At 32.4% G+C, this 27,482-nt stretch overlaps 1 protein-coding gene and 1 long non-coding RNA gene across 3 annotated transcripts; one reads left to right on the forward strand and one right to left on the reverse strand.

The window, feature by feature from the left end:
- Positions 1–8,222: 8,222 nt before the first annotated feature.
- On the reverse strand, positions 8,223–22,764 carry LOC114306367 (agamous-like MADS-box protein AP1). The gene is made up of 7 exons (XM_028251580.2): positions 22,298–22,764; positions 13,968–14,043; positions 12,961–13,022; positions 12,771–12,870; positions 11,530–11,571; positions 8,902–8,943; positions 8,223–8,812 (listed from the first exon to the last, which is right to left on the reverse strand). The coding sequence occupies exons 1-7, from the start codon at positions 22,480–22,482 to the stop codon at positions 8,606–8,608; spliced, it is 714 nt and encodes a 237-aa protein (XP_028107381.2). The 5' UTR covers positions 22,483–22,764; the 3' UTR covers positions 8,223–8,605.
- Positions 8,698–16,508, forward strand: LOC114306368 (uncharacterized). 2 transcript variants are annotated; one of them, XR_014328492.1, is made up of 5 exons: positions 8,698–8,835; positions 11,446–11,591; positions 12,334–12,394; positions 12,518–12,619; positions 14,638–16,508. It is a non-coding gene; the product is annotated as an uncharacterized LOC114306368 (long non-coding RNA). The 2 variants fall into 2 exon arrangements; XR_014328491.1 differs by having other exon boundaries at positions 14,748–16,508.
- Positions 22,765–27,482: the final 4,718 nt, after the last annotated feature.

Below are 27,482 nucleotides of genomic sequence, written 5' to 3' on the forward strand. Positions count from 1 at the left end.
GATCAGCGGCGGAGCCCACTTCGGAGATTCAGCTCGGTCAGTTTGCTCCGGTTGAGGGGAAGGTTGAGGGCTCTGGGGGATGGATTCAACCTCATCGACAAGTTGCTGTTCGGTCGATGTAGGTCGGGCGCGTTTGCAAGGTCGAGATGTAGAAGGCTGCTGAGAAGGGAGGGCCACAACGGCAGGCTGTGCCTCGACGGATGGTTGTACTTCGGCTCTGGTTGTTGAAGTTAGAAGGGCCCTGACTCTGCTCTTCTTTGCCATTTCTTCCTCAGCAGTTAATGGAACAAGTCTTATTTCGGGCAAAGTTGGGTCCGGTTCTGGGTCTTCCTCAAGAAGAAAATCGGTTACCCTTGCTTTTCGGCGACCGCTGTACCGGTAGGTCGGTTCAAAGTTCAGAAGCTTAGCCCAACTCCTCTCTTGGCACCGTAGTGCGGCTCGCAAAATTGCAAGGTTGGGATAGCTATATAGAGAACGGAGGTGGGCAAAATCTGCGAAAAAGAAAAAGTGTTAGTTCGATCAACAGACTAGAAAAACCGATGTAAACGTACAAGGAAGAAGACCGAAGTTGAATTACCAGGCTCTCCCATTTTCCAATTTATAGGTCGGCCAGGAATTTGGGCTTGAAAATCCTCAAAGTTCCCAGAGACCCAAAAGAAATCATCATCATTAAGATCTTTATCCGGTGTGTGTTTAACTATCTTCTCTCGGCGACGGCGAATCCTAAGGTAATAGACCCACCCAGCATTCTTTGAGCCAATGGAGTACTGATGAAAGATTTCGGCCAGACCAAGGTTTAGTCCGGTTTGGTGGTTCAATGCGGCTATTCCCATTATAATACGATATGTATTGGTGGACAGTTGGGTGGGGCATAACCTAGTCTGTCTAAGAAATTCGCAGATTAGCGGTTGGACAGGAAACCGTAGTCCGGTTTCTATTATGGATTGAAGGGTAAAAGGGACGAAGCCTTCATTGTCCCAGGGAGTAGCATCTTTTTCGGCCAACGTCAGATGGACGTCGTCAGGAATTTGGTAATCTTCCCTAAATTCGGCTAGGCCACCAGGGGTCTCAACTAGATATCTATACTTACCCATCTGGTGAATAAATTACTTATAATTTATGTCGGTACAAAAATTTGGCTCAGTAGCTCGGTTGAGCACACGCAGGAGTGCCTGGGCAACCTAAGTCTGCAAAGTAGAAAACAAAGGGGTTAAGCACAGATCGTTGGACCGCGCTACAAATTATAAGCAAGATATACAAATCCTACTTCGGCCTAGTGGGCTAGTTCTACCTCGGTTCATCAGAAGGTTTGTTAGCTCGGTTTTGAGCAGATTAGACCGGTTTATCGTCTAGGGGCAGCTTTCCGAGTTCGGTCTAAAAAACTAAGAAAGCTGGTTTAGCCCCAAGGCCTAAATCGGTTGTGGTATGAACAGAGTTACTTCGGTTAAGCCTCTAGAGGCGGCTTTCTGAGTTCGCGTAAAGGAACCAAGAAAGCCGGCTTGGCCCCAAAAGCTTAGTTCGGTTGATAACCAAGGTTCCTAGTTTGCTATATTCAAAACTTGGTGATCTTATTTCGGCTAAAGCGAGTTAGGCACTGGTAACCCCTTTGATCTTATTTCGGCTAAAGTTCTAGTTCGGTCATTAACTACAGGGATCTACCTATTTGGGGCAAACAGGATCCTAGTTCGGTTGCTATGTGATTTTGGATCTAAGAGTGGTTTTCTACATAATAGTTCATACACGCATGGAGTTCTGTGGTTTTTTCATGAAAGTACAGAAGCAAAAATAAGAAATGCACAAGCATGCTTCACCAAGATAGAGAAAACAGAAACGAAGAAAGTAAAAACAAGTTTTTTCAGAACTTACCAGGAGGAAACAAAGGCAAAGAAGGAAAAATGGTAGCAAAACCACAGCCTCTTCGAGTTCAACGGAAGAACAGCTAGAGCACGCAGAGAGAAGACGAAGAATATGAAAAGTAAGTGAATGATTCAAGAGTAGGAAAGTTATTTTGTGAAAAGAGACTGAGAAGAGGCGGCAAAAGGAGGCGGGACTGTTCAAAATTCACGAAGTACGAAAGACGGCGTGACAGCCGTCCTCAACCAATCAGAATCTGTCACGTGTCATAGGAAGGGGAAGCGTTACAGTCGCTGTGATTGAAGAGACGTTTTTGACCGGACATAGTGAACCTCGAAGTAAAATTAGCTCGGCTTAAAAGTTCGAGAGTTTTTAGCTCTGCTGGAGAGGCTAAAGTATTTTTTAGCTCGGCTGGAAAAGCTTAAAACGACGCCAGCTCGGCTGGTGGACTGGTAATCCCTATCATGCTATGCAGATGGAATTAAGGGGCAATTGAGAGGGTAATTTTTGGGAAAAATTGGGCCGAGCTGCAAGCTGGGCTTTGAGGCCCAAAACGCGAAGGACTGAGTAAAAAAGGCCGTAAAGGATACTCCGGCCCAGGAGAGCAAGATTACTCCGGCAAAGTTACTCCGGCCCAAGGAGTGTGATTACTCCGGCTCAAGAAGAGATAGTTGCGTCGGCCCAAGGAAGAATAAAGCTACTCCGGTCCGGAGGCAACTCGGAGTTAGGCCGGTCTCAGAGTTAGTCCGGTCACAGTATGATTCTGGGAAGGCCGGTTTCGGAATTAGTCCGGTCGTGACTTACGATGGTTAGGTCGGTCAGAACTTGTTACTTGGAAGATTGATCTAAGCACATCAAGGTTGAACAGGGCAGCCGAAGTAAGGAGTTAGAGGAGAAGACCGAGCTAAGGATAGTTCGGCCCTCTGTGGCTCGGTATAGTCAATTTTACTTCGGTCAAATGGAAGTTCAGTTATAAAGAAAACCATCCCACTTGGTTTAAGCAGTGGGGGAGGGTGTAAAAGGATAAGCATTATCCTTAGGAGAATGAATCCTAGGAGGACTCTGCATGGAGAAGTACAAGTCCTACTAGGATTGTGCCTCGGGAAACTTATAAAAACTCACAAGCATCACCTTGGAGGAGGTAATTGAACACAATCTTTTTGAGAACATAAAACTTTGTCTATTTGTCAAGCTTACTGACTTAGGCATCGGAGAGGTTTCCGGCACACACCCGCCGGCTAGCTCACGTTTGTGTTTTCAGGTGACAAAGCGACGTCGTACGGAGGAGCGTGGACTTGGTCAACAGGATTATACGAGGAGAATTATTTCCTCCCCGTACAAATATAGATATATCTCTTCTTCATATTAGAGTCAAAATCTGTCGAAGGAATCAATACATAACTCTCAAACTTCATCATATCATCGACCATATTCACGTCCATTTAAGCAACATGCTGAAAATGTACTAGAATCCTGCAATCAAAGCGAAAAAAATTCGCACGGTCGTTGCTTGTAGACTTGTCTTTCCTAAAAGCCTTCCAAATGTGATATGATGAATGAAAAAATAAGGTACAACATGGAAACAAATTAGAAGTATAATAGTACACCAATATCATTCATTTACAATTCATGGGATCTTATGGAACACGTTCTTATTTAAATATGACTTAAAACTCTAAAAGAATATTCATAGGATTTCACATTAAATAAGTCTTCTAAATAGGACTTATAAATAATTTTCTCTAAAATTCACTCTTCATCAACTAAAAAAAGGCTACTATTCTTTCTACTTTTCTCTTTATTATAAAAAATTAAAAAATTAATAACAAAAAATTAATTAAAATAGTCAATTCCTACACATCTATTCATAAAAAATTAATTAAAATAATCAATTCTCAAAACAATTCAAAAGGATAAGGTTTTCCTTTTTAGATCAAATGCTACAATTCCAAAAATTTACACAAAAATATCAATCTATAACTTAAATTTATTTTATACTTAGACTCACATTATACCAATTCAATATTCATCACACCAACACTTCACTCCGAAAAATTTGAGACAAAAAATCTGGGTCCATAACATTTTTGTTTTTAGATAGGTCTTTTATTTTTCAAAAAATAAACACAATTAGATAATGTAGTTTCAATTATCTGATTAATTTAATTTGTGACATGACTAATCTTCTCAAAAATATCTTACAACGTGGACAGCTCATATCATAAATTGAGTTTTGTGGTGAGGCAAAAAAGCAAATTCTCTATCCATATAATTTTATTATGATTTTTTTTTTTTTTTGTTGCTATACATAGGAAATTTTTTAATATTTGAGATAATTTAAATAAGTATATTTTTTGACTTTTTACAAAAAGATATATAAAAAAATAAAGAGAAGATGTGACTTAAATAAGTACATTTAGTTAAATGAAGAGATAATGTAATTCAAATAAATACACTTATCTGAATAAGTACACTTATATAAATTATGTCAAATACCCTTTTAAAATCTTGAGAGAAGTGAGTGTAATTTATCCAAAAACAAAAGCATTTGCTTAACCGATTTAACTTATAACTTGAGAGAGTATTTAGGCTTGGTATGTTCATTTTTAACCGATTTCGGTAATCTAAATTGTTAACTTTTTAAGACTCATTGAGTACAATATTCATGCAAAATATTAAGGACATCGATAAGTATATGTTTTAATCATATTTGTTTTAAAAAAATGGACGATAATTATAATTTCAAGAATTTATTTTTTGTAATACAAATTTAATGCAAATACATAATTATCGATATCCGATCATCTTGATATTTTAACTAAATATTCTACTACAAAATAAACGGTTTGAATCACCAAAATTGGTCTCAAAATGAATATACCAAGTTTAAATGCTCCAACATGAGAAAATCCAACCCAAAACATATGATTTTTTTTTCAAATTCGAAGGTACCTAAAAAATAAAATAATAAAATAAAAAAAATAAAAAAACAATTGTTAAACCAAAATAGAGGCATCTCCTTGAGTGGGACTTCATTTTTTATTATTACAATATATATAGTTCATTTTATAAGATTTGTGAAATAAATTATAAGAATAATATTATAAAAATAAAAAATTTATATAGAATTACATGACATTGTGTGATGTATGATGTTTCTATTTTTAATTAAAAGACGTTAAAATTTGTACACTATATAAGAATAATGGGATTTCTAAACCTTATGGGAGTTCTAATATTTTAATCTTAATTTTTTAAATTTTTGAATTTTTTTTTTTTAAAAAAAACCTCAACATTTATTAATTTCTCTCAACCCACAAGTATTTTTGACTTCTCCCATACCTTTTGCCGCGTCATATTTAACTTCTCCCATAAACTATGGTTAGTGATGTGATTATTAAATTATTTTTATAAAAAATCTAAAATAAATAATTTGTATATTAAAAAAATATCAAAAATAAATATAAATTCTTATTAAAAAATAATATGTTGCAATTGCGAAAAAAAGAGAAAAAAAATTATACCTTAAAAAATAATTTGTATATTAAAAAAATATTTAAAACAAATATAAATTTTTATTAAAAAAAAACAAGTTGCAATTGCGGGGAAAAAAAATTCAGCATTTATTGATTTTTCCCAATCCAAAGCCTTTTTGACTTCTCTCATACCTACTGTCGCACCATTTTCAACTTCTCCCATACACTATTATTAGTGATAGGATTGTTAAATTATTTTTATAAAAAATCTAAAAAAAATAATTTGTATTTTAAAAAAATATCTAAAACAAATATAAATTCTTATTAAAAAATAAAAGGTTGCAATTATGAAAAAAAAAATAGAAAACAAAATTTCTATTAAAAAAATATTTTAAACAAATATAATTTTTTATTAAAAAATAATATGTTGCAATTGCGAAAAAAAAAAGTGGAAAAAATTTATCCTGTGTATTTCATTAAAATCTAAAAAAATAATTTGTATATTAACAAAAATCTAAAATAAATATAAATTCTTATTAAAAAAATAACAGGTTGCAATTGTGGGGGGAAAAAAGAGAAAAAAATACATTGAAAAAAAAATTATGTTAAAAGCAATCTAAAATAAATATAAATTCTTATTTAAAAATAATAGGTTGCAATTGCGGGAAAAAAAAAGAGAGAGAGAAAATTACACTGAGCATTTCATTAATAATGCTCAAAAAATGTGTCAAATATTTGTGTAAAGGCTTGATACGTGTCCATTCTTAAATTATCAAGTGAATAAAAATGAAACTAAAGAATTTAGTTTTAATGGCTAACAAATATTATAAATCCAACCACTGGAGCCTCACAACTATTAATTAATAAAATTTAGCCATTGAGAGGTCTCAACCTGCATCTCTGTGTTCTCAAATGTTGTCTTTTTTTGGTTCATGTATTCATTCTAATATAGATAGAGAATTGGATGCATGGAAGAGTGAAAGACATTAAAATTATATATTGAGTTATGTAATTGTTGTAATGAAAAATAAAGATTGTCTTCTTATTCTATGACGATTTATCTGATTATATTTCCAATTAAAACATCATGTGTGCTTCTACATCATCATTGAACATTGCTTTCATTTTTTTTAGATACTTTGTCTCACAATTATTTGTATTTTGTGTTATAAAATTTATTACATTTGTGCTTGCTAAAACTATTAGATGGACCTAATGCAACAGTGTAAATTATTTCAATGTCATTCTCAGAATTAGAAGTACAAAAATTATACACAAAAGGTATATGAATAGACGAGATTTTACAAAAACTGTTCGTAAGTCTCACTTCTTGAAAATCTTATAATTCATTTATTTTTTGTATTATATTTTATGTTTAGTTTCTGTACTTTTTTTTTATATAGTTTTCTTTGTTTTCTTTAAAATTTTATTTTTAAAAATTAATTAATAAATAATAAATCATTTTCTATTTCAAACAATTTCATTTTTGTTTTTATTTTTTATTTTTTCTTAAAGTAGTTTTAGTTTTGGACAATTATTTACTTTATATATATATATATTGTAATTTTGTACATTTTAAGTGTATAATGTTTTCACTAATACACTCAAAGATGCACTATGAAAGAAGTATCATGCGAAAAAGTAAGTAGAAGAAAAATAAATAAAACAATATGATGAATGTAAAACAAAGATCAAAGATCAAAACTCCCAAAACAAACAAGTAAACAAAAGTATAATATAATTTTTAATAATAGACATTTGAAATTTGTAACAAAATTTTATAACTATCTTTTTTGCTAAGAAATAAATAAATCATTTTCTATTTCAAACAATTTCATTTTTGTTTTTATTTTTTATTTTTTATTTTTTCTTAAAGTAATTTTAGTTTTGGACAATTACTTACTTTATATATATATATTGTAATTTTGTACATTTTAAGTGTATGATGTTTTCACTAATACACTCAGAAATGCACTATGAAAGAAGTATCATGCGAAAAAGTAAGAAGAAGAAAAATAAATAAAACAATATGATGAATGTAGAACAAAGATCAAAGATCAAAACTCCCAAAATAAGCAAGTAAACAAAAGTATAATATAATTTTTAATAATAGACATTTGAAATTTGTAACAAAATTTTATAACTATCATTTTTGGTAAGAAAATTTCATTTGATACTAAACTAAATAAATAAAATGCTTTTAAAATATATATATATATATATATATATATGTTTTTAAATTTGAAATTAAAGCTATAGTAAATTCATGTATGCATAATTACTAACCACATCTTTTTTACCTAATGCATAATATTATATTGACTACTTTTTTTTAGATTTATTTTTTTAAATATTTATATAGAAGTCAAAAAATATCGTTAAAAATAATTTTTTTTTGTAATTTAGTTATAAATTTTGCCGTACGTCATTTTTAAATTTTGAATAAAAACAAACATAAAATAATTAATTGAAGAGATGCTGCATTTATTATATTCTTTCTTCTGTGTACCAAAAAAAAATTCAAAAATCATAATTTTCACACACACACATATATAAAAAAATAATTATAAAGATAATCCGTGCATAACACAATTAAAATATTAGTCATTGAATATACAAATTTCATTCATAAATCACTTTATATTACGTTAACACTATCAAAAGACCTCATTCTCATAGCGAAATGCCAACAGAAACGAGTATAATAGGTTATTTTAAAAAGTTGGTTAAAAATTAATTTTTTTAATTATTTTTAATTTTTTAAAAATATATTAAAAATATTTTAAAAAATAATATAATTTAAAATAAATAAAAAAGTCAAAAATTAACTTTTAATTATATTCCCAGCTTGGCCCAATGTTGAGAAAAGGACAACAAGAAGAAGAAGTAGAGTAAGCAGAATCACGTGGATACAGGTGGCATGGTCAGGTCCAGTCACCAGATTTAATTAAGTATCCAACACCTTTTACGCTTTTTATACGGTCCAACCGAAAAACAAAGTCCGAGATAGAGTTGAGAACAAGGATTTGGATCCCCCCTCTCAACTCAAACATTATTGATTCGAAGGCATATAAAAGATATCACACAAACATATATATGTACCGTACTAGAACCAGCAGAAGTGAAAGGTAGAGGATGAGCCAGGTGGCGCTGAGGGTAAAACATCACTATTTGCTTTCCTTCGAGAGGAATGACACAACTTAATAATAATAATAATAATAATAATAGTAATAGCTGCTGCTTCTTCTTCTTCTTCTTCTTCTTCAGCGCCGCCTTCAAAGCAAATAAAACATACTTTCTTCTTGTTGGAGATGATGATACACACCACCGCCGCCGCTACCTATACTACTGTTGTTGTTGTTTGTATTGTTAGTGTAGCCATACAGCTCCAGGTCCATATCTGGGTCCCCCTGCTGCGTCTGCTGCTGCTGGTGGCGGCGGCAATCGTCGTCCATGGTGGCCTCATTGATCATTGCTGTGATCTGATCATGCACAAACATGTTCAGTAAGTGTTCTCTGTGTCACTTAAAAGTGGTGGAATTTTGTTTTTTCTTTTCATTTTTTTCCATACCTCCTTTTCCATTAATTGCCTTCCCTCTCTTGGCTGTTCCTCCTGTTCATAAAAATACTAGTTTTAATTAGTATTCACAATTAACCAACATGGACATATGCAAGTATATATGTCTATGTATTGTCACTTTTGGTCTCCACATGAGATCTGTCATGAAACCTACAACATCATATGTTTAGGCTGTATATTCTTTCTATTCTCACTTCAGCTGTGCTAGTCGCACAAAGGAATTTTCATATAATAGATTATTAAACAGGCACAAGGTGATCCACATGTGTTTATTCCTTGTGTTTGTTCTGTGAAAAATAAGTCTTTAGTGATTTTTATTTATTTTTTTATTTTTTTTCAGTCTTTAGTGATAATTGTGAAAATTCTGGTCAAGAGATTTTTTTTTTTTTTTCCTTTTTTTTTGAACTATTAAAAAGATTGGTACTAGCTAAATGTGTCAAGACACAAACACATTACTATTATTATTATTATTATAAATGCCTAGGCCAAAAGCACCGCCTCAAGTAAAATCTTCTAGAGCCAGTTGACCAAAATGAGGATTCCAAATTGCTTGAACAATACGCCTCACCCGTAAAGGCTCTTGGACTACTTTATGCATTATGTCAAAAGTTAGGTGTGTACTCAATCTTTTCTCTTCTAAATACACATTAATGTGTACTAAATGGGTGGCGTTGTTAATCGCCCAAAGTGAGAAGCAAAAATATTCTCACAAAGATGTTTCTCAGTATATCATCATGACTATTGAAGTCATGTGTAGTAGCAATACCATACCAAATACGACGATTAGTGAGATCTTGGGCTAAGTCTTGGCTAAACCTTAAAAATCTTAATGCCACAATGCCTTTCAAATCCTCTTAGCCATTTTCTTACTACAGTAATTCTTGCTAAGAAGAATGCACATGTTGTGGCAATTCCACCCAAAAGATATATAGTTACTCCTACAACACATCCATGTACAATGCTCGAGGATCTATGCTCTATAGCACGAGCAACTTCAAATTTATTATGAACCCAAATGATGGATTCAATAAGTTAATGCCAATAACAAAGTCTGCTAAATATAAATATTAACTAAAAAGCCTTTGAAAATGACTGTCTAGGAAAAAAGGCTAGGAAAAAAGGCCATATGCATATAAATGAATGAAAAATTGATGTCACTTGCACATGACACCTCAAATATTATAGAAAGCCTAAAATGGCCTAAAAGGGGGAGATATGAATAAAGTCATTTGAAAACATTTTACAACATTCAATTTTTCATCTATTTTATGTAACACATAATTAAAAGAAGGTTCACATTGACACAAAATTAATATTTCAAAGTAGCAAAGTAGAGTATTTTTTAGTTGAGAGAAATAAAGTGATACCAAATGATAGTTCAAAGGGATAAAGTGTATTTTTTTTTTTTTGGTTGATAAATAAACAAACTTTATTAAGAAATCATCAAGATAATGCAAAGAATACAAAAAGACATCCCCAAATTGGGGAGAAAAAACAAGCCCTAACCAATCACAAACATATCTAGGATAAAGTGTAATTTAACCTAATATTATTACTACCGAGTAAGTTTTAGATTCTATTATTCATTTACACCTTTTAAGAGATTGACTTATTTGACAATAACTAACAAATTATGTTCACAGAAACATTAATATTTTTGTTGTTCTTCACTTGTTCTTTTGTGTTAATGACTATGATGCCCGTGTCAGACAAAAAGCTTATATTTCAGTAGTTTGACTAACCACACAAACCATGTTAAAACTATATGGACTTATAAACCCATGAATTATGAAGAACATCTAAAAAGGTCCTAACTGCAATCATATGTACACAGAGATGGTTTTCTTGCGTACAATGGCCTTCAGACTACAAGAAACACTAAAACAAATTTTGCTAAAAACTTCACCAGTGAAGCTGAGCATCTTTTGGGGTCTTTCAAACATGAAAAATATCTTTGTATGACTTTTGATCCATTGAATCTACTCTAGTAGTCTGCTAGCATTAAAGTACTAATGAAAAAACAAACAAACAGAACGTATCTGTATAACTGATCAGAGATATATATATTTAAGCTTTAAAAAACTAAACCATCATCAACAACTGGATCTAAGAAATTGGGTTACTATAGAGGGCACCTAAGGTTTAATGGCTCTGAGAACTGTATGATTTAAGAAACTAATACACAGTCACACTCAAATCCCAATTGCTTGAAGTTGGTTTTGGATACAAATGATCTTTGATTTTAAAAGGTAATAAATAAATAACCACCAACCACTGCATAGATGTGCCCTGAAATCCTTCCCACTTCAATTTAAACTCTATGTATGGATAATACTCTGTCCCAGCTATTCTACACACATTGCAGACTAACTAAATAAATCCATTTCAATTAGTATATTGTCATATGTCACACCACACCAGTATGCCTGACAATTCTCTTGCAAAGTGATTAAACATCACCTCATTTTTTTTTTTTAATTAAAGAAAATTTAATTAAAAAAAGTGAGGTGATCTTGAACATGTGCTTATGATCAGATGCAGAATGAAGGGAATTCTTACAAAGATGTAATTTTCTCTTTTGTTGTAAAATTGGGAGAAGAATTATTAAAGACGACATACCTTTTCATGGAGAGCCGTGACAGCTTTCATCATTAGCTGTGACTGCACATAATTAATGTTTGGTAAGCATCATCATCAATATAGTTTTTGATAATCAGGTTGTGTTGCCTTCTCAGTTTGTTAGTTTCATGTGAATTTGAAATTTAATTCAGTACACATTTTAGAATCATGTTTATAATATCAACATATAGGCTATAGCAATAAGAATGAGTGACAATTGATACCTGGAAAGATGACACTAATCTTAGGAATGATAAGACACTCAATTTGTTTCATTCTTCCAAGAATTGAGCATTGAATTCTGTTTTTAGCTTCAAGCCTTCTTTCCTAGTTTTACTCTACATTTACCATATCACTACATAATCAACCCAATTTCAAAATTTAAAAGAATTCAACCTCAATCATAACAGGTGTCTACAAGCATAATTGCTTAGTGAACCTTTGTATTGCTTGTCTTTTTCTTCCCCCCCCCCCCCCCCCCCCCCTCTTTTTAACATATGGAAATACCACACCCCCATACCAAGAGCCAAATAACTTAAAGTCCATACACATCACACAAAAAACGCCTGACTCGTAAGTTGTACCAATTGTACTTAAAGTCCACACACATGATCACACAAAAAAGGCCTAACTCGTAAGTTGTACCAATTGTCTTACATAGGTTAAAAAGGGTGTCGGCATTCACCCTCTAGGTAGGATAAGGATACAAACACCAGGGGAGCACATTAGTAATATAAGACAACTATAACAAAGTAAACACACATTTTGATGGACTATTACCTTCTGATCTTTAATTTGAGACAGGTAAACTAAAGATTCTGTAGATGCATGGCCAGTCACTAATATGAACTCATGAACATCTCAGGTTGTGACATCAATCCATCACATTATAACCTTTTTATTTATCTTGTTTCTTCTTCTTCTTCTTCTTCTTAAATGAATTTTTGGCATTAGTATCTGATATTTAGGTGCTCATTGGGGTTGGTAGGTAGGTCTTATCTCAAAATTCAGAAGTACAGTACCTGCACAATATCAAAATTGAACTGTTGATAGTCGATTCACTGAATGCCTTTTGCTTCTCATATATCAGGTATGACAATGTTCTACTTCTCTTCATGTAATGAAATCTAATCATATTTTTATTTCTATGGGCCAAGAACTGAAAATCATCCAGGTTGTGGTTTAAAAATTAAAGATGGAATTTTAAATGGGTTAATCAGGAGGAGTATTAGAAAACTGACCTTTTTGATTCTGGTTTGGCGGAGTATAGCATCTAATTGGTGTTCTACTTGAGTGAGCTCTGCCACATCTAGCTGCTCAATCTTTTGCTCTTCAAAGTGCCTGCAAAAGTGCAAAAGAAACACCTTTACAAATCCATTTTAGTGAAACATGTAGATGCAAGAACATGATATCTGGCACTGTGAGTGTTACCTTTGAACCATTTGAAGTAGGTTGGTGCCTCTACTGAAATCCATATATCCCTCCGTAAGCTTCTGTTAGTGTATCAAATGAGATAAGTGAAACTAATAGTAAGATTCCCTATGCCCCATCTAACTCAAATAAAAATTTAACATCTGATATCACAGGGGTGCCTCTATAATGCTGATAAGGCAGTTATGATGCAACAAAAGTAAACTAAGGGCATGTTTGATCAAGAGGATTATAGCATAGGATTAATAATGCAAAAAAACATATAATTAGGATTACATATTTCCATATCCATTGCAAAACAAGCGTGGACAAGAGGAAATTATATATCTCACTAAACATCGAATGAAATAGTTCCAGACAAAAAGAGCTGGAGTTTGTCTGGAAAGAAATAATTGTTTTCATTTACTGTCACTTGCCTATTTGCCTCTTCATTCATTTCATTTTTTATTATTTTATTTTTTTGATCAGCAACATAATAATTTTATTGATGAAGAAAAAAGGAAACAAAAACAAAAACAGAGAGAGGACAAGGTGTCCTCTTCAAGAAGACCAGCAATTACATCAAAACAAAAATTCCAACACATCACAAATTGCTTTCCAATCTCTAGGAATGAAAAAGAACGGTACCCCTTTAAATGATTGGAATGAATAGGGTTCTATTCATTCACTCTATGAATAGAACCCTGGCCCCTCTATCTTCTAGAACATGACCATTAAAAAATCTTCTTTTCTCTTTTAATTTAAGTTTTCAAAATAAGCTTATTTTTCAGTAGACATCCTTGAAGTTGCATTCTGAATGCATTTACAGTTTGTTATAGAATTATCAACTCTAACCAACAAAACAAAATAATCTTTGCCATTTTATTTGCACAACTTCACATCTGAATAGTGTTTAATGGCAGAAATTCAAAGCTACATCTCAATTTAATTGGCCAAACTACTTCAATCTTTTCCTTTGTCTCAAGAACAATGAAATTGTAAATATGGAGCTCAATGATTTGCCAAACCTTGGATTCTTGAACACTACTGCCAGCAACTTCTGCATCTTTGTGAATCTGATAGCGCTCTAGGACTTTTCTTAAACTGCATGATATGGAAGATCATGTAAATAAATCTAAGAAGCACATTTGAAAAAGTATATTACAACTATTAAAAGTATCACTGACATTCCACAACACGCAACGCAAGTAGAAGAAGAATACCCCTAGAGTTGAGCACAGTAGTACTAAACAGTTCATGGGTCTGATGAGCCAAATTACTCATAAGAACTACTTTAACTCAAACCTCCATCTTGTTAAAGATGATGGATTTAAAACACCTAACCAGGATCAGTGAAACACAAAAACACAAAAACAAATAAATTCACAAGAAAGATATATAACAAGCACACACGAAAACCACAAAATTTACGTGGTTCACCCCAAACTGGGTGCGGTTTTTACTATATCAGAAAGGTTAAAAAAAGATTACTAGAGACAGCCACTTCCCCTCAACTATAAATACATAAAAATCTAGGAGAACATGTCACGATTATAGAATAAATACTCTTGCTCCAAAATTTAGGGTCAAGTGGTTAGTGTCCAATACACAATCCTGCCTTTCTTTAAGCAACTGGAAGATTGATTTGCAGCTTGGTATTTGGTTAAATCAGCTGACTTATTTGCTTGGATGTATGAGGTTACTACTACATTGGTTGTTTTCTTCCCTATATATTAAGTATCCACTCATATGGCTGAATGACACAAGGCAGAGTTTTCATATGATAGTTTGAACTGCGCCTTTTTCAGAGAAGAGCTGACGAAACCAGAAGATATCTATAATTCCATGGGAAGTTTCTTAAATCACTTCCAATTTGTGAAGCTGTATGAGGTGCGCCATTGAAGTTGAGTATCAAGTTGAATAATCAAGTGATCGCTTCAGATAGCAAGATTTCTCCTTCAGCTTTTTTGCGTACTTTAAAAAAAATGGAGATGCTCTTTAGAAAGTTAAAACAAAATCTCAAGAGTTGCTGCTCTTCTTCCAGACTCTCTAACAAGACTGTGAAGGAGTGACCTGTTTCTTGTTTCCATATACCAGTTTTTTATGTTTTTTGTGTTAGGGTGGGTAATTGCAAGTATTCTTGGAATTAGCATTGTTGCCTACATGATTGAGAGGTGGCAAACCTTTGCAGGCTTTATCCAGCTAACACAAAAGAAGAACTTTTGCAACCAGGTCTTTGCAATTAGCAACAATCATGTCATGATAAAATTTACAAAACTTTTTTAAAATGAAAAAAGGTATCTTCATATGTTTTCACTTTCTTCTTCAACGAGAAAAAGGTGTTGACATACAAACTATAGGCTTCGATCAATTAAGGACTTGCATAACCAAGTTTCAGATTTGGCTTACACACAGTTGTCTTCTTTGTTTCAAATTTGGCGGACACACCGTTGTCTTCTTTTTTGTGAAATCTAATGAATTTTATAGGAGTATCACACTCATTATGAGGTTTGGCAATTTCTGGTAGATATTGTATATCTAGAATTACGAGGGACAATTGTTTTCCACGTTTGCTTTGGTTGCATCAGAGCTTGAACATTAGCGATGGAGAGACAAACAAAGAACCAAATAGGAGAAGCAAATAATCAAACAGAGAAGAAGAAGCTAAAGGGGACAGAATATGAAATGCGAACGAAGAGATTTGAAACCAAGACCTCTCTTAACCTTTAGCTCTGGTATCATGTTGAGTCACCAATTATCTCAAAAGCTTAAGTTATCAGGAAATGGGGCCAGCAATGGATATCAAGCTATCCAACACACCCTCCCTTACATGCAACCTTGTCTTGCATGTGAAAAGGCAAACAAATAACCAAGCAAAAGGAGAAGCAAACAACAGAGACTGAATACCAAATGGCAACAGAGAGATTTGAACTCAAAACCTCACTCAACTTGATCTCTGATATAACAACATGACCCTTTCCTTGGTTTATAGAGGGAACTCAAATGAGATGACTTAAACAGTTTCAAGTAGTGGGACATTCTTCGTTTGCTTCATTGATTAGTTTTTGTGTAGTCTTGGGAAGCTTGCTTTCCCCGATAAAGGGAATTGTAGAACTAAGGCCCCTTCTAAGGTTGCATTCTTTGCATGGACATTAACACATGATGTTATTTTAATAATAGACAACTTTTGAATGAGACACAAAGTGATTAGGAAATGGCATCGCATGTGCAAGATAGCAAGAAAAAGTGTGAATCACTTGCTTGTCTAGTGGCAAATGGATTATGAAGCTTCATTTAATCAACTTTTGGGATCGAGTAGGAGATGCCATATTTGTGTGTGATGTGGTGCATTTGGAAGGAAAGTAGTACCTCTTTTGAGGGTTCAAAATTTCACATATATACCTTAAGGGAATTTTGCATGTTTCCCTTTTTCGATGACAAAATTGTCATTTTATTTATTTCATCCTTCATTGACCTTTTGGAATATTTGGGCATTGCACCCTTGTGTTGGTGTGGTTTTTACGTCAAATTTACTTATCAAGAACAAAGAATAAATAAAACATAAACAAAACATATAAAAGAAAAAAGAGGCGAAAAAGGACAATATAAAATCCCAACTAGAATCCTTAATATACACCCCTTAAAGATTGTATTAATGGAACTTCACTATATAAATTTCACTCCTCCACTAAATTGAGAAATTAATAATTTCTCACTTCAATTAAGGTTTAGCCTCCAAAATAGTAAACTCCTAACACAACTCTAAAGCCCCCACTTTAGATATACTATGGACAACATATAGCAATAACCATGTAAAACCTTCAATTCAAATAAGCTGTCAACATTGAATTGTCAAGAGTCCCAATCATTGTTCTAGAAATGATATTTGCTTTTAATGACAACATACCACAAGCATCACGCTTCATAAGAAATCTCCAGAATCACCTACCAAGAAAAGAATTGTTCTTAGTATAAATATTTCCTAATTCAAGACCCTTTTCACTCTTTGAAAGTGAGACAACCACCCAACTAAACAATTGATCCTTTCTCCTATCACCAATCCACTCCTACAAAATCTATCATCATCTTTTCAATCTTACTAGCCACTTCTATCGAAATCCTAAACAAGACTAGTAGTGGATAGGCACACTACATAAAATTGACGGTGCCAAAGTAAGCAGCCCTATTTTATTGCATTGCCCTATTCCAACCTTCCAATCTCTTATCAATCATCTTAATCTCTAGGGCCCAAAAAGTTATGATTTAGGACTATCCCCCAAAGAAAGCCTCCAATATTTAATCAATGACGACTCATTAGAGCAACAAAGATAATCATCTACTCAATTTTAACCTCTGTTGCAGAAGAAAGATAAAAACAAAACGATAAGACAAGAGAAGATAGTCAAAATTGAAAAGAAAAAGAAAAAATTGGATAAGTTGAGGGAAATTAATGAGAGAAGAGAAATGACTACTGGAAAGTCTAAACATAAATAGGAAAATCAAATGGCCTTTTTCTTTTTTCAGTTGTTTGGACATAAATAGGAAAATCAAATGGCCTTTTCTTTTTTTAGTTGTTTTTTTTTTTGTGGGGGGGGGGGGGGGGAAGTTGCTGTGTTTGTGAAACAATGAAAAATGACCCTCTTTTTAGTTGTTTGGAGAGGGGGATAGAGGGTCTATTTATATTGAATTTTGTCATCATTAGTAGGTGCCCACATTTTTCACCAATAAAACCTTTAGTTATAGACTTCATAAAACCTGAAATCCCCATTCAACATATGAAACTACAAATTTCACTCCTAAAATCATGAGAACTACCAGGGAGTCAAAAGCCATACTATTTTAAAGACTCCCAATTCGAGTAATGATTGAAATAGTTCAATTCATGTATCAGAAAATAGTTACCCTTACATTACAGTTGAAAGCCTTTCCTCTCAATTTAGTACCTTGCATTGGAAGTATTATGACCACTAAAGGTGGCAATGCTTTAAATTTATTTATTTTGAACAAGTACAGAAAAGTTCATTAACAACAGGACTATGTTAACTAAACTCAGCCTGACTACAAATTGAACTAATTGAAGGAAATAGATTCTCGAACACTTCATTAGCAACATGATTATGTTAACTAACTACTTGAAGGAAATAGATTCATATAACAAACCCAAAGTAATTGGAACAAAGGCTTGTTAGGTGAAGCAAATTTCATAAAAAGAGCATAACTGAGAATGTTGTCCCTATGCAAAAAGGTTATACCATAATAACATATAAGAAACTAATAAAATAAAACCTATACACTCATAGGGCAAAAAAGGTATGCAAAATTTTCCAAAGTCTAAATATACAAAATGGCAAAAAAAAAAAATATTTCGTCTATACAAGGCTATTTTATATCTTGAAAGATTCTCCTATAGTACTTTTATCTATAAAAGTCACATCAAACATATAAAAGTCACATCAAACACAATAGAATTAAAAGTCCAACCTTTTGCTTCCCCACCCTACCTCCCTACCAACCAAACATGATTCTCACCCCATCTTTATGGAAAACTCCTATCAAACTCCAAACAAAGCCAAGACCAACCCCCCTCCACTTCTTTTAGATATTCAATGAATCGAGAATCCAATCCAAGTGATATCCTATGGAAATCTTGACTTGCATACACATTAAAAGACGAGATAATAAAACCGACTCAAAACCATGTTCCAAGTTCCAATTATCATGAATACATAGCACTTGCCATATTTCTCATCACAACATCTACCCAATTCAATTATATATCACTTCTTGCTCAGTATTATCTTTGTGTAGACTATGTCATTATTCTTTAATGGGGCAATAAGTGATCTCCATCACACACATTCAAACCTCTTTAACATATTTTTGGAATTTTATCCCCAACAAGACTGCTCATTTGTAAATATTTCCATATCTTATCACACATTCATCTCAACACATATTTGTGCCACTAAATTGCTAAACAAGTTATTCTTGAATTGCTCAGTATTCTATTCAATAAATCATAATATCTTTTGGAAGTTTCTCTTGACCTTGTGGTATACAACCCCATTTGGTGTAGAGTCTCCTCAATGTCTCAACAATTAACATTTTTTTAAGTCATTATTCTCTTTTAAGTTGTAAACAAAAGCTACACTAATACTATAATATAAACTCTTGAAATAAGATATTGCCTAAATTGCACCAAATGGGGTCATTGATAGCAAAACTCAAAAGTACTTAAACCCTCCTTCATAATCGGATGGGTGTCCCCATTTGTGCTAAATTTGCCAAGATTACCCAATCAACTTTTTATCATAGTTATGTTAAACTCTCTTATTCTAAATAGAATTAAATGTTTTAATATACAACTTGTACCTAAAAGAGTTCTAGCCCAAGGATCCCCTGTCCCCAAATATCCCTCTCTCCCTGTCTCAAATCACTTATAACCATTGGATATGTTTTGAGATTTTCAAATCTTGTGATTCTCATATAATCAAGTGGTTGTGAGTGATTTGGGACAGGGAGACAGGAATATTTGGGGATAGGGGATCCTTGCTCCAAGTTCTAAGTATATATGTATATATAAGAAATACATTGCTAAGAAACTTAATTATGTGCAAATGTTACATCAAATAGAATTACTCATTTTAACTATTACAAAATTCTATAAGTTATAATTATACTAACATGACTTATTTTAGTCTTGATTTATTTGTTGAGCAAGTGTTACATCAAATAGCAAGGTTTATTTTAACCATTACAAAAGTCATAAATATGCTAAATAACATTACTTTAGCTTTGTTTTATTTTATTTTTTACTTATAAGCTAGTTTAAAAGTCAATTTATGAGTAAAAACTAGAGGAGGCATCATTTTTGCCTCACAAGTTGTAATCAAAAGTTACATTAAATACTTTTACAGAAACTCCCAAAATAAAAAAAATTATAAACATCCAGCATAAATGGCAGCAAACGAGATCATTGATTCCAAAACTCAAAAAGTACTTAAATTCTTCAACTTCTTATTTATATAAGTGAACAATCCAGCCCAAGCAATGAAAACACTAGCAACTATGGTTTCTCCACTTGTGCCAAACTTGCCAACATTGTATTTCACCCAATCATTTTTTTATTTTTTTTTAATGTTAAATTCTCCTAATTCAAAATAAAGTTAAATGTTTTCAAGAGCTTTTAATTTAGAACATGTATCTAATTTAGTTCCAACCTAGAATATGAATAAGTTGAAGTTACTCCAAAGCAAATGCTACATCAAAAGCATTATTTATTTTAACCATTACAAAAGTTTAAAAGACATAAATGTGTCAAATAACATTACTTATTTTAGTCTTGATTTATTTGTTGACTTTTAAACTTGCAACCAAAGAACTCATCATTTTTGCCTCACTAGTGTGGTGGTTAAAATCTTACTATTTACAATTTGATTTATACAATTCAATACAAGTCTCATGCAAAACAATTTGATTCGTGCAGTTGAATATTAAATTAAGTGAATATTACGATTCAATCTTTATTCATTATGATTTCAAACGATTTAGTTCGATTTGCATTATGCATGAAACAACATTGTTTTGAAAAAATAAACAAAGAGTGATTAAATACTATACATGGAAATATAGTGGCGGTGTTTGAAAAGGATTTTTTTGTGGTTTTTTTTTTTATTTTTTTTCACTAAAAGACAAATTGCTTACAAAACCAAAAAAAATAAATCCAAACAAAATATCACATCAAACCCCATAATCATTTCACTTTTTCTCTCACAAATATCACATCCAACCACAAAAAAAATCCAAATATCTTCCCAAACACAAAAAAAAAATTCTCCAATAATATCCTACTACTAAAAAACCCTAAAAAAAAAAATCAACTTTCCAAACACTCACACTAAATAAAGTAATGGTTCATAATTCCATACAATTCAATGTTTTAGAAAAAAGATTCTTGGTCTGATAACAATTCTGACAAGTTATAACAAGAACTTACACCTAATACCATGACAAGTTTCAAAATAATTTATTTAAAAATAAATAATCATAAGCACCCTTCATAAGTTCACCAAACAAGTTGGTTGATTCCAAAACTCAATTAAACTCTTCTTCATTTATATAAGTAAACAATCTAGCCCAAGTAATAAATACACTTGTCATTGGACAGTTGTTTAGTTGTCGTGGTTTCCCCATTTGTGTCAAATAGTAAACATTACAAACTTGCACCTAATACTAAAAAAGTTTTTAAAAAATGAAAAATCATAAGCACCCTTCTTAAGTTAAAGCAAACGGGATCAAAAATTCAAAAGTACTTAAACTCTTGTTGTTCATTTAAATAAGTAAATAATTGAATTCAAGTAATGAAAAACACTTCGTGTTGTTATTTAGATGTTATCATTTCCCTTTTGTGCCAAATTTGTAAAACATTGCATTGAACCAATACTTTTTTTTGTTATACTTATGTTAGAGCTTCTTTAACTCTAAATAAAGGCCAATGTTCGCAAAAACATTTCATTTATAACATGTACCCACAATAATTTTAAGTAGAAGTTACAAATGTAATAAGTACAATAAATCTAAAATGTCAAAGTTTAGGCACAGTTAGGGATGTCATGAACAGTTGATAGATCTAGTGCGCAATTAAAAACAATTGGCAATAGTGTAATTTTAGCAATCCACACGTGCTAATAAAAATCCTAGCAATATAACAATGATGAAGAATCTCAAACAAAGCGAGTCGCATAATTAATAATTAGATATCAAAAGTAAATTACCTGCAAAGACAAACAATTAAGTAAACGTCAGTAACAGTAATCAATTTGCAATAGAAATGATGAGACGTACAAATGTGTAAATAATAATTAAAAAAAGGCTTCTTGCACAGTGATAGACGTGGACTGAAAAGACTCATCAATAGTGAATGTAATACGAAAATGGAATAGAAAAAATGTTTCTTTTAATGGAACAGGACGCTACACACGAGACAGAACCACCTATACATACACACAAAGCATTTAGCCTCGGGCTTGAAAATCGATGAACTAGGATTTGTATCTATCCAGATGTGTACGTTAAAGCGAACGGCAATGAAAAAACGAAGACTTTTCAACCAAAAAAATTTAAAATATTGAGGAAGACGAAGCAAATCATCTTCGTCGAAGACTCGAAGATATTACACCAAATATATTCAGCATAAAAAAAAAAATTCTCGGCCAGCGAGTTTTAAACCGTACAGAACTATGGAATGGACTACAGGTTGTGAAGCGAAGACCTTTGAGTTAACGCAGAGACCGAGGAAGAAACGATCGAAGAGAGGAGAGAAGTTCTGATCAAAAAAAGAGAGGAGAGAAGTGCGTACCTGTCGCCAGTGCAGAACTGGTAGAGCTTGCCTCTAGCGGAGAAGACGATGAGAGCGATCTCGACATCGCAGAGTATGGAGAGTTCGCGAGCTTTTTTGATCAATCCGGTACGTCGCTTCGAGAATGTCACTTGCCGACTGTTCTTATCTTCGATTCGCTTCAACTGAACCTTCCCTCTCCCCATTCTCTTCAAAAACCCTAACCCTAGAACACTGTTCTCTCCGAAATCGATAATCAGAAAAGTTTCTCTTCGATGCTTTTCATTTAGGAGTGAAAATCTTGAGGATGCTCGAGGGCTTTAATTTATAGTGAGGAGGACGAAGGAAGGATGCGAGTGGGGAGTGAGGACATGATTCGTCGTCATCCGGTTCCGATGGCCGAAGTGGCAGAGTTGGTAAATTTGGGAAACCCAGCAAGCCGTTCAGGAAGTGACGCGTGTAGTCCAACGGGGATACACTTGGGACAATGTCCAATGGGACCCCACCGGTTGATTCCCAGGTAAGGAGTCTATTTGAGCGGGCGGCGCAAAGGGTTTGTATACTCGCACGTGTCAGCCGTACCAGATATTTTTTATCAAACTAGTTTAAAATTTTATGACTCAAATGGCTCAAATCACTCAAAATAACGTTAATTTAAGTGTAAAACGAAATAAAACGATATCGTTTTAATAAATTTAAACTATTTAAATTACAAAATTTTAAACAACAATGATTCATCTCCTTTTTTTCCCACCCCTTTGACCCCCTCTCTCTTTCATTGATTACATTTTCTTTTTCTTTTTCTTTTTTTTTCCTACTCCTCCAATCACCACCTGTCACGTAGCAAAAGGAGTGAATGGGTGACCCCCAAAAGAAGATCCCAAACATTATTCAATTTTAAATTACCAAACATTTTCTATTAGGGGTTGAAATTCTTCAATGACCCCACATTATTTTTTTATTTTTTTTTTTTAAGTAATGCTGCACAACACTTGCAATCGTCTTATATTATATTTATTATATCATTTTATATGATTTAATCATAATTGTTAATGCAATAACAATTGTAATTGTGTCGTACAAGACGATATTTAAATAGGATATAAATTGATGGGGAGTGAAGTATTGTTGTTTGTCTTTTAGCGATAGATGGATTGTTGAAATCTTCAAGTGGGGACTGCGAGCGTGCATCGTACTGAATTGGGTGAATTATATTGGCATCCATTAAAATTTTGAAAAAATGCAATAAGGCATGGCTCTCAAAATATTAATTTTTTTAATTTTTATTTATTATTTTAAAATATTAGTCTCTTTTCAATAATTAATGAATAAAATAATATAAATTTACTATTTTATCATTCTTTTAAATTTATTAATGATATAAAAAGTATAATTATGACAAAAAAATGTACTATCAAAAAATAATTTTAAAAAATTAATATTTTAAAAATATAATAATTGTACTATAAAAAAAGTTAAATTCCATAAAAAGAATTATTATTTTCGAACGAAGAGAGTATTTCAAATCTAAAAAGATGACATGGCAAATTTTTATCCTATTGAATTTGCGTACACACTTTTAAAATATATAAACGAAACACATTATTTGAAAGTTCGGAACCTATCCAATTATATATCTTATAATTTTAAACCAATTAAGTGATGTATTTTGTTTATTAAAAAAATATTAAGACCCCTAAAAGTCTCTCATAATTTACTTATAGTAAGAAGATAAGTTTTGTATTAATTTTTGATTTGTCATAAATTCAATCATATAAGTTCAAACTTCATTGTGAAGTCATTGTAGGTGAATTATGGTTCTCTAGAATTGTTTTTGAGACAAATTAGTCTAAGGTTCCTCTTCTATTTTTAGTAATAGAAGAAATTCACAATATTATTTTATGATATCTAAAGTTCTCAACCCCACAACTATATATCACAGAGAAATTTCACTCTGTCAAATCAAACCTCATTTTTCTTTCTTTCTCTTTGCCCTCCTTATTTCGTATCTCCCCACCGCCTCGACGCCGTGGAACTGGAGTTTGAGCTCGCCGCTATGATCGTTGTCGTTGTCAATGGAGTATTGCTGCGACGATGTCGCCATCATCCCCATTGGGACCTCCTCCTCGTCCTCATTCTCCTCCTTCTCCTCCTCGTCCTCATTCTCCATACGATCACTGCTTCGCGTATTGTGGTGGTGGTGGTGGTTCTATTTTTTTTCACTCTAGGTTGGTTAATGGGAGATGAGAATGTAGATCAACGACATTTTTGAAGCTCTCCGCCGCAAAGTCTCCGGTGCCGTCAACCAGCCGTGTTGCTTCTGTCTATAGCGAGGTTCACCATTGTTGTCATTGGCAACCAATTTGCTTTGTTCTTTTGCAGTATCATCATTTTTCCGTCCTGAGAAAATCTCATTTATCCTTTAAGCAGTTGACGACTTTGTTTTGTTTCTTGTCATTTATAGTGGAAGAGAAAGCTACAGGAGGCGAAGTTCAATAAGGTCTTGATTGAATCATAGAGAATTTCTCTAGTTTGGATTGAATTTCCCTTATTTGGACTAGAGAAATTCTCTAATTTGGATTGAAATTCTCTGGTTTGGATTGAATTTTCTCTAGTTTGGACCAAAGAAATTCTCTGATTTGGATTGAATTTTCTTTGAATCGATTTGAGGAACCTTAGACATTATGAAAATATTAGATGTCATGTATGTTATAAAATCTTAATATCAGGGACCCTAAAAAAAATCTCCTTGCTTTTGTTCACCTAATTTAAAAGTGTGTGAATAAAATAAAATTTATTGTTCGATGGAAGCAGGAGGAGCATATACCTACCAGGAGTGGCTTCCCTCTATACTAACATCCTTTATATTTTTCTACACTTTATTTTGTGAGTCTCATCTCAGATTCATAACGATGATCCGAATTGTGTATCTCGTAAACTAAGCAGTAAAGATGAATTGTGTAAAAAATCAATTTCATCTGACATCACTAACCACATGAACAAATTAATTTAAATTCTTTAAAATGAATAATAATTATAAGTTTAAACTTAAATCATCTATTTTACAAATATAAAAAAATTCAATTTATTTACCTATTCATCATTATCTGATAAAGTTGATTTTTTTAGACAAATAAAATTGCGAAATTTAAGAGATGAACAACTCAATTTACTGTTGTGGCCCGTAATGAACTCACAAAATAAAGTATAAAAGGGAATTGAGAATAGTGATATAGAAAGGAACAGGGATCCTGCTGTGCTCAAAGCACAGCAGTGATTGTGGTATTTTTGTTTGAAGTATATTATGATCTTATTTTTATGATTTAAACTGCTTATATTATAAGGTTTGTTGAGTACTTTATGCCTATCAAAAATCATATTAATCGGATATCAATAACTATATGATCGAATCGCATATTGTTTATACTATTTCTCAAAAGAAAAATTTATTATTTATTTTTTTGATTATTGATTATATGGTTGTTAATATCCGATTAATATGATTTTTGGTAGGCATGAAATACTCAACAAACTTTACAAAATTAATAATTTTAATCATAAAAATAAAGTTATAATACACCTCAAATAAAAGTACCACAGTCACTAATGTGCTCAAAAGCACAACAGTGGCCTTTTCCATATAGAAATGAGTTATTTTTATGGGTCATGCTCCGGAGCTCTAATTAGAGCTGCAACAGTGCAGCTCTAATGAGCTGTCAAACCATAAAAAAAAACAAAACAAAAAAAAAATAGTGAAATAAAAGACAAAAAAGAGGGAAGAAAATGACAAATTAGAGATGGATTAGAAGTCTTTGTTTTGTGATCCAAATCATTTTTGTATTTTTATATCTCCCGCATGGTGAGTTGATTTGATGGTCAATGTTCTTGATTTGGGTGCTTTTTGAATAGTATTGTATAGTGAAATTATAAAGTAATTTTCAAAAGTGAAAATTAAGGTCTGGTTTGACATGTTTTAAAAAAAAATAAAAAGTCAAAAAATTACTTAAAAAGTTAAAAATTTATCACTATTCATAAAAAAAATATAAAAAAAATAAATTTACACATAAAAAAATATAACTCAACTTTTTGTTGAAGTGATAGGCTGTCTGCGTAATTAGTCTGCTGTGCTGGTCTAGAAATGATTGCCTCCTAGGCAACTATTTAGACTGTGTTGTTCGACTAGTGGGGGCCACCACGAGTCACATTTTGATAATCTGAACCGTTGAATATGTAGAACTCATTGAGTACTATATGTCTATAAAAAATCACGTTGATCGGATATCACTAACTATATGATCAAATCAGTTTTGTATAAAAAAAAGATGGTGTTATAGTTAACTGGTGAACAAAAACTAATTTGATCAATGTGATTTCAATATTTGATCAATGTGATTTTTTATAGGCATATGGTACTCGACGAGTTTTACATATTGAACGGTTCATATTATCAAAATGGGACTCGTTGTGGGCCCTACGAGCCGAACAGCACAGTCCAAATGGTTGCTCGCGAAAGAGGCAATCATGTCCTTATCTCCTACACTCTACCCAGAAAAAGGTGTCATACAGCCTATTACACTTACTTCTCCTATACATTTATTTATACAATTTTTTATTACACATTTTTTCGTAAAAAAACAAAAAATTAACTCAAATATCCACCTTTTTTCCCTCAACTTTTTAGTCCAAAAAGATAAAAAATGTACTTATTTAAAACACTCCAAACAACTCCTAAGTATTAAAATTTTAATATTGTTTAATTTTTTTAAATTTAAAAAGTTATTTGACAAGGTAAAAAAATTGTGTGGTGGTGGTAGGTGTACAAGTCACAACTTGATAGTGAAGGTGGAGGGGTAGGGATGGCAATGAAGTAACGGTGGTAGTAACGACGGTTTAGAAGGTGATAGTATAATGATAATAGTGGTGGCGACAATGACGCCGATGGTGGTACAGTAGTGGTGGCCTCATTTGGAAACCTAACGTTTAAGTCTAAAAGTCAAAAAAATTATTAAAATTTTCAAAAAACCAACAAATTATACAAAAAAAAGTCGAAGATTCTCTTTTTTTCTCTACTTTTTGCATATCTTTTAGTAAAAAAAATAAAAAATCATTCTAAACATATTAATTTTTTTAATCTCATATTTTAGCAAAAATATCAAAAAATTACTAAAATAATTTATTCCCAAACGAGTAAGAGTTCGAATTTGCT

The sequence above is a fragment of the Camellia sinensis genome, chromosome 4 (genome assembly GCF_055761805.1).
Source record: "Camellia sinensis isolate YWXY chromosome 4, ASM5576180v1, whole genome shotgun sequence".
Taxonomy (NCBI): Eukaryota; Viridiplantae; Streptophyta; class Magnoliopsida; order Ericales; family Theaceae; genus Camellia; species Camellia sinensis.

Coding starts and splice junctions, on each gene's coding strand:
- LOC114306367 (XM_028251580.2), bottom strand. CDS start 22,482: ATGGGGAGAGGGAAGGTTCAGTTGAAGCGAATCGAAGATAAGAACAGT. Junction 12,871..12,960: donor CTACTTCAAATGGTTCAAAG/GTAACACTCACA, acceptor GCACTTTTGCAG/GCACTTTGAAGAGCAAAAGA. Junction 11,572..12,770: donor GCCAAACCAGAATCAAAAAG/GTCAGTTTTCTA, acceptor AATTATGTGCAG/TCACAGCTAATGATGAAAGC.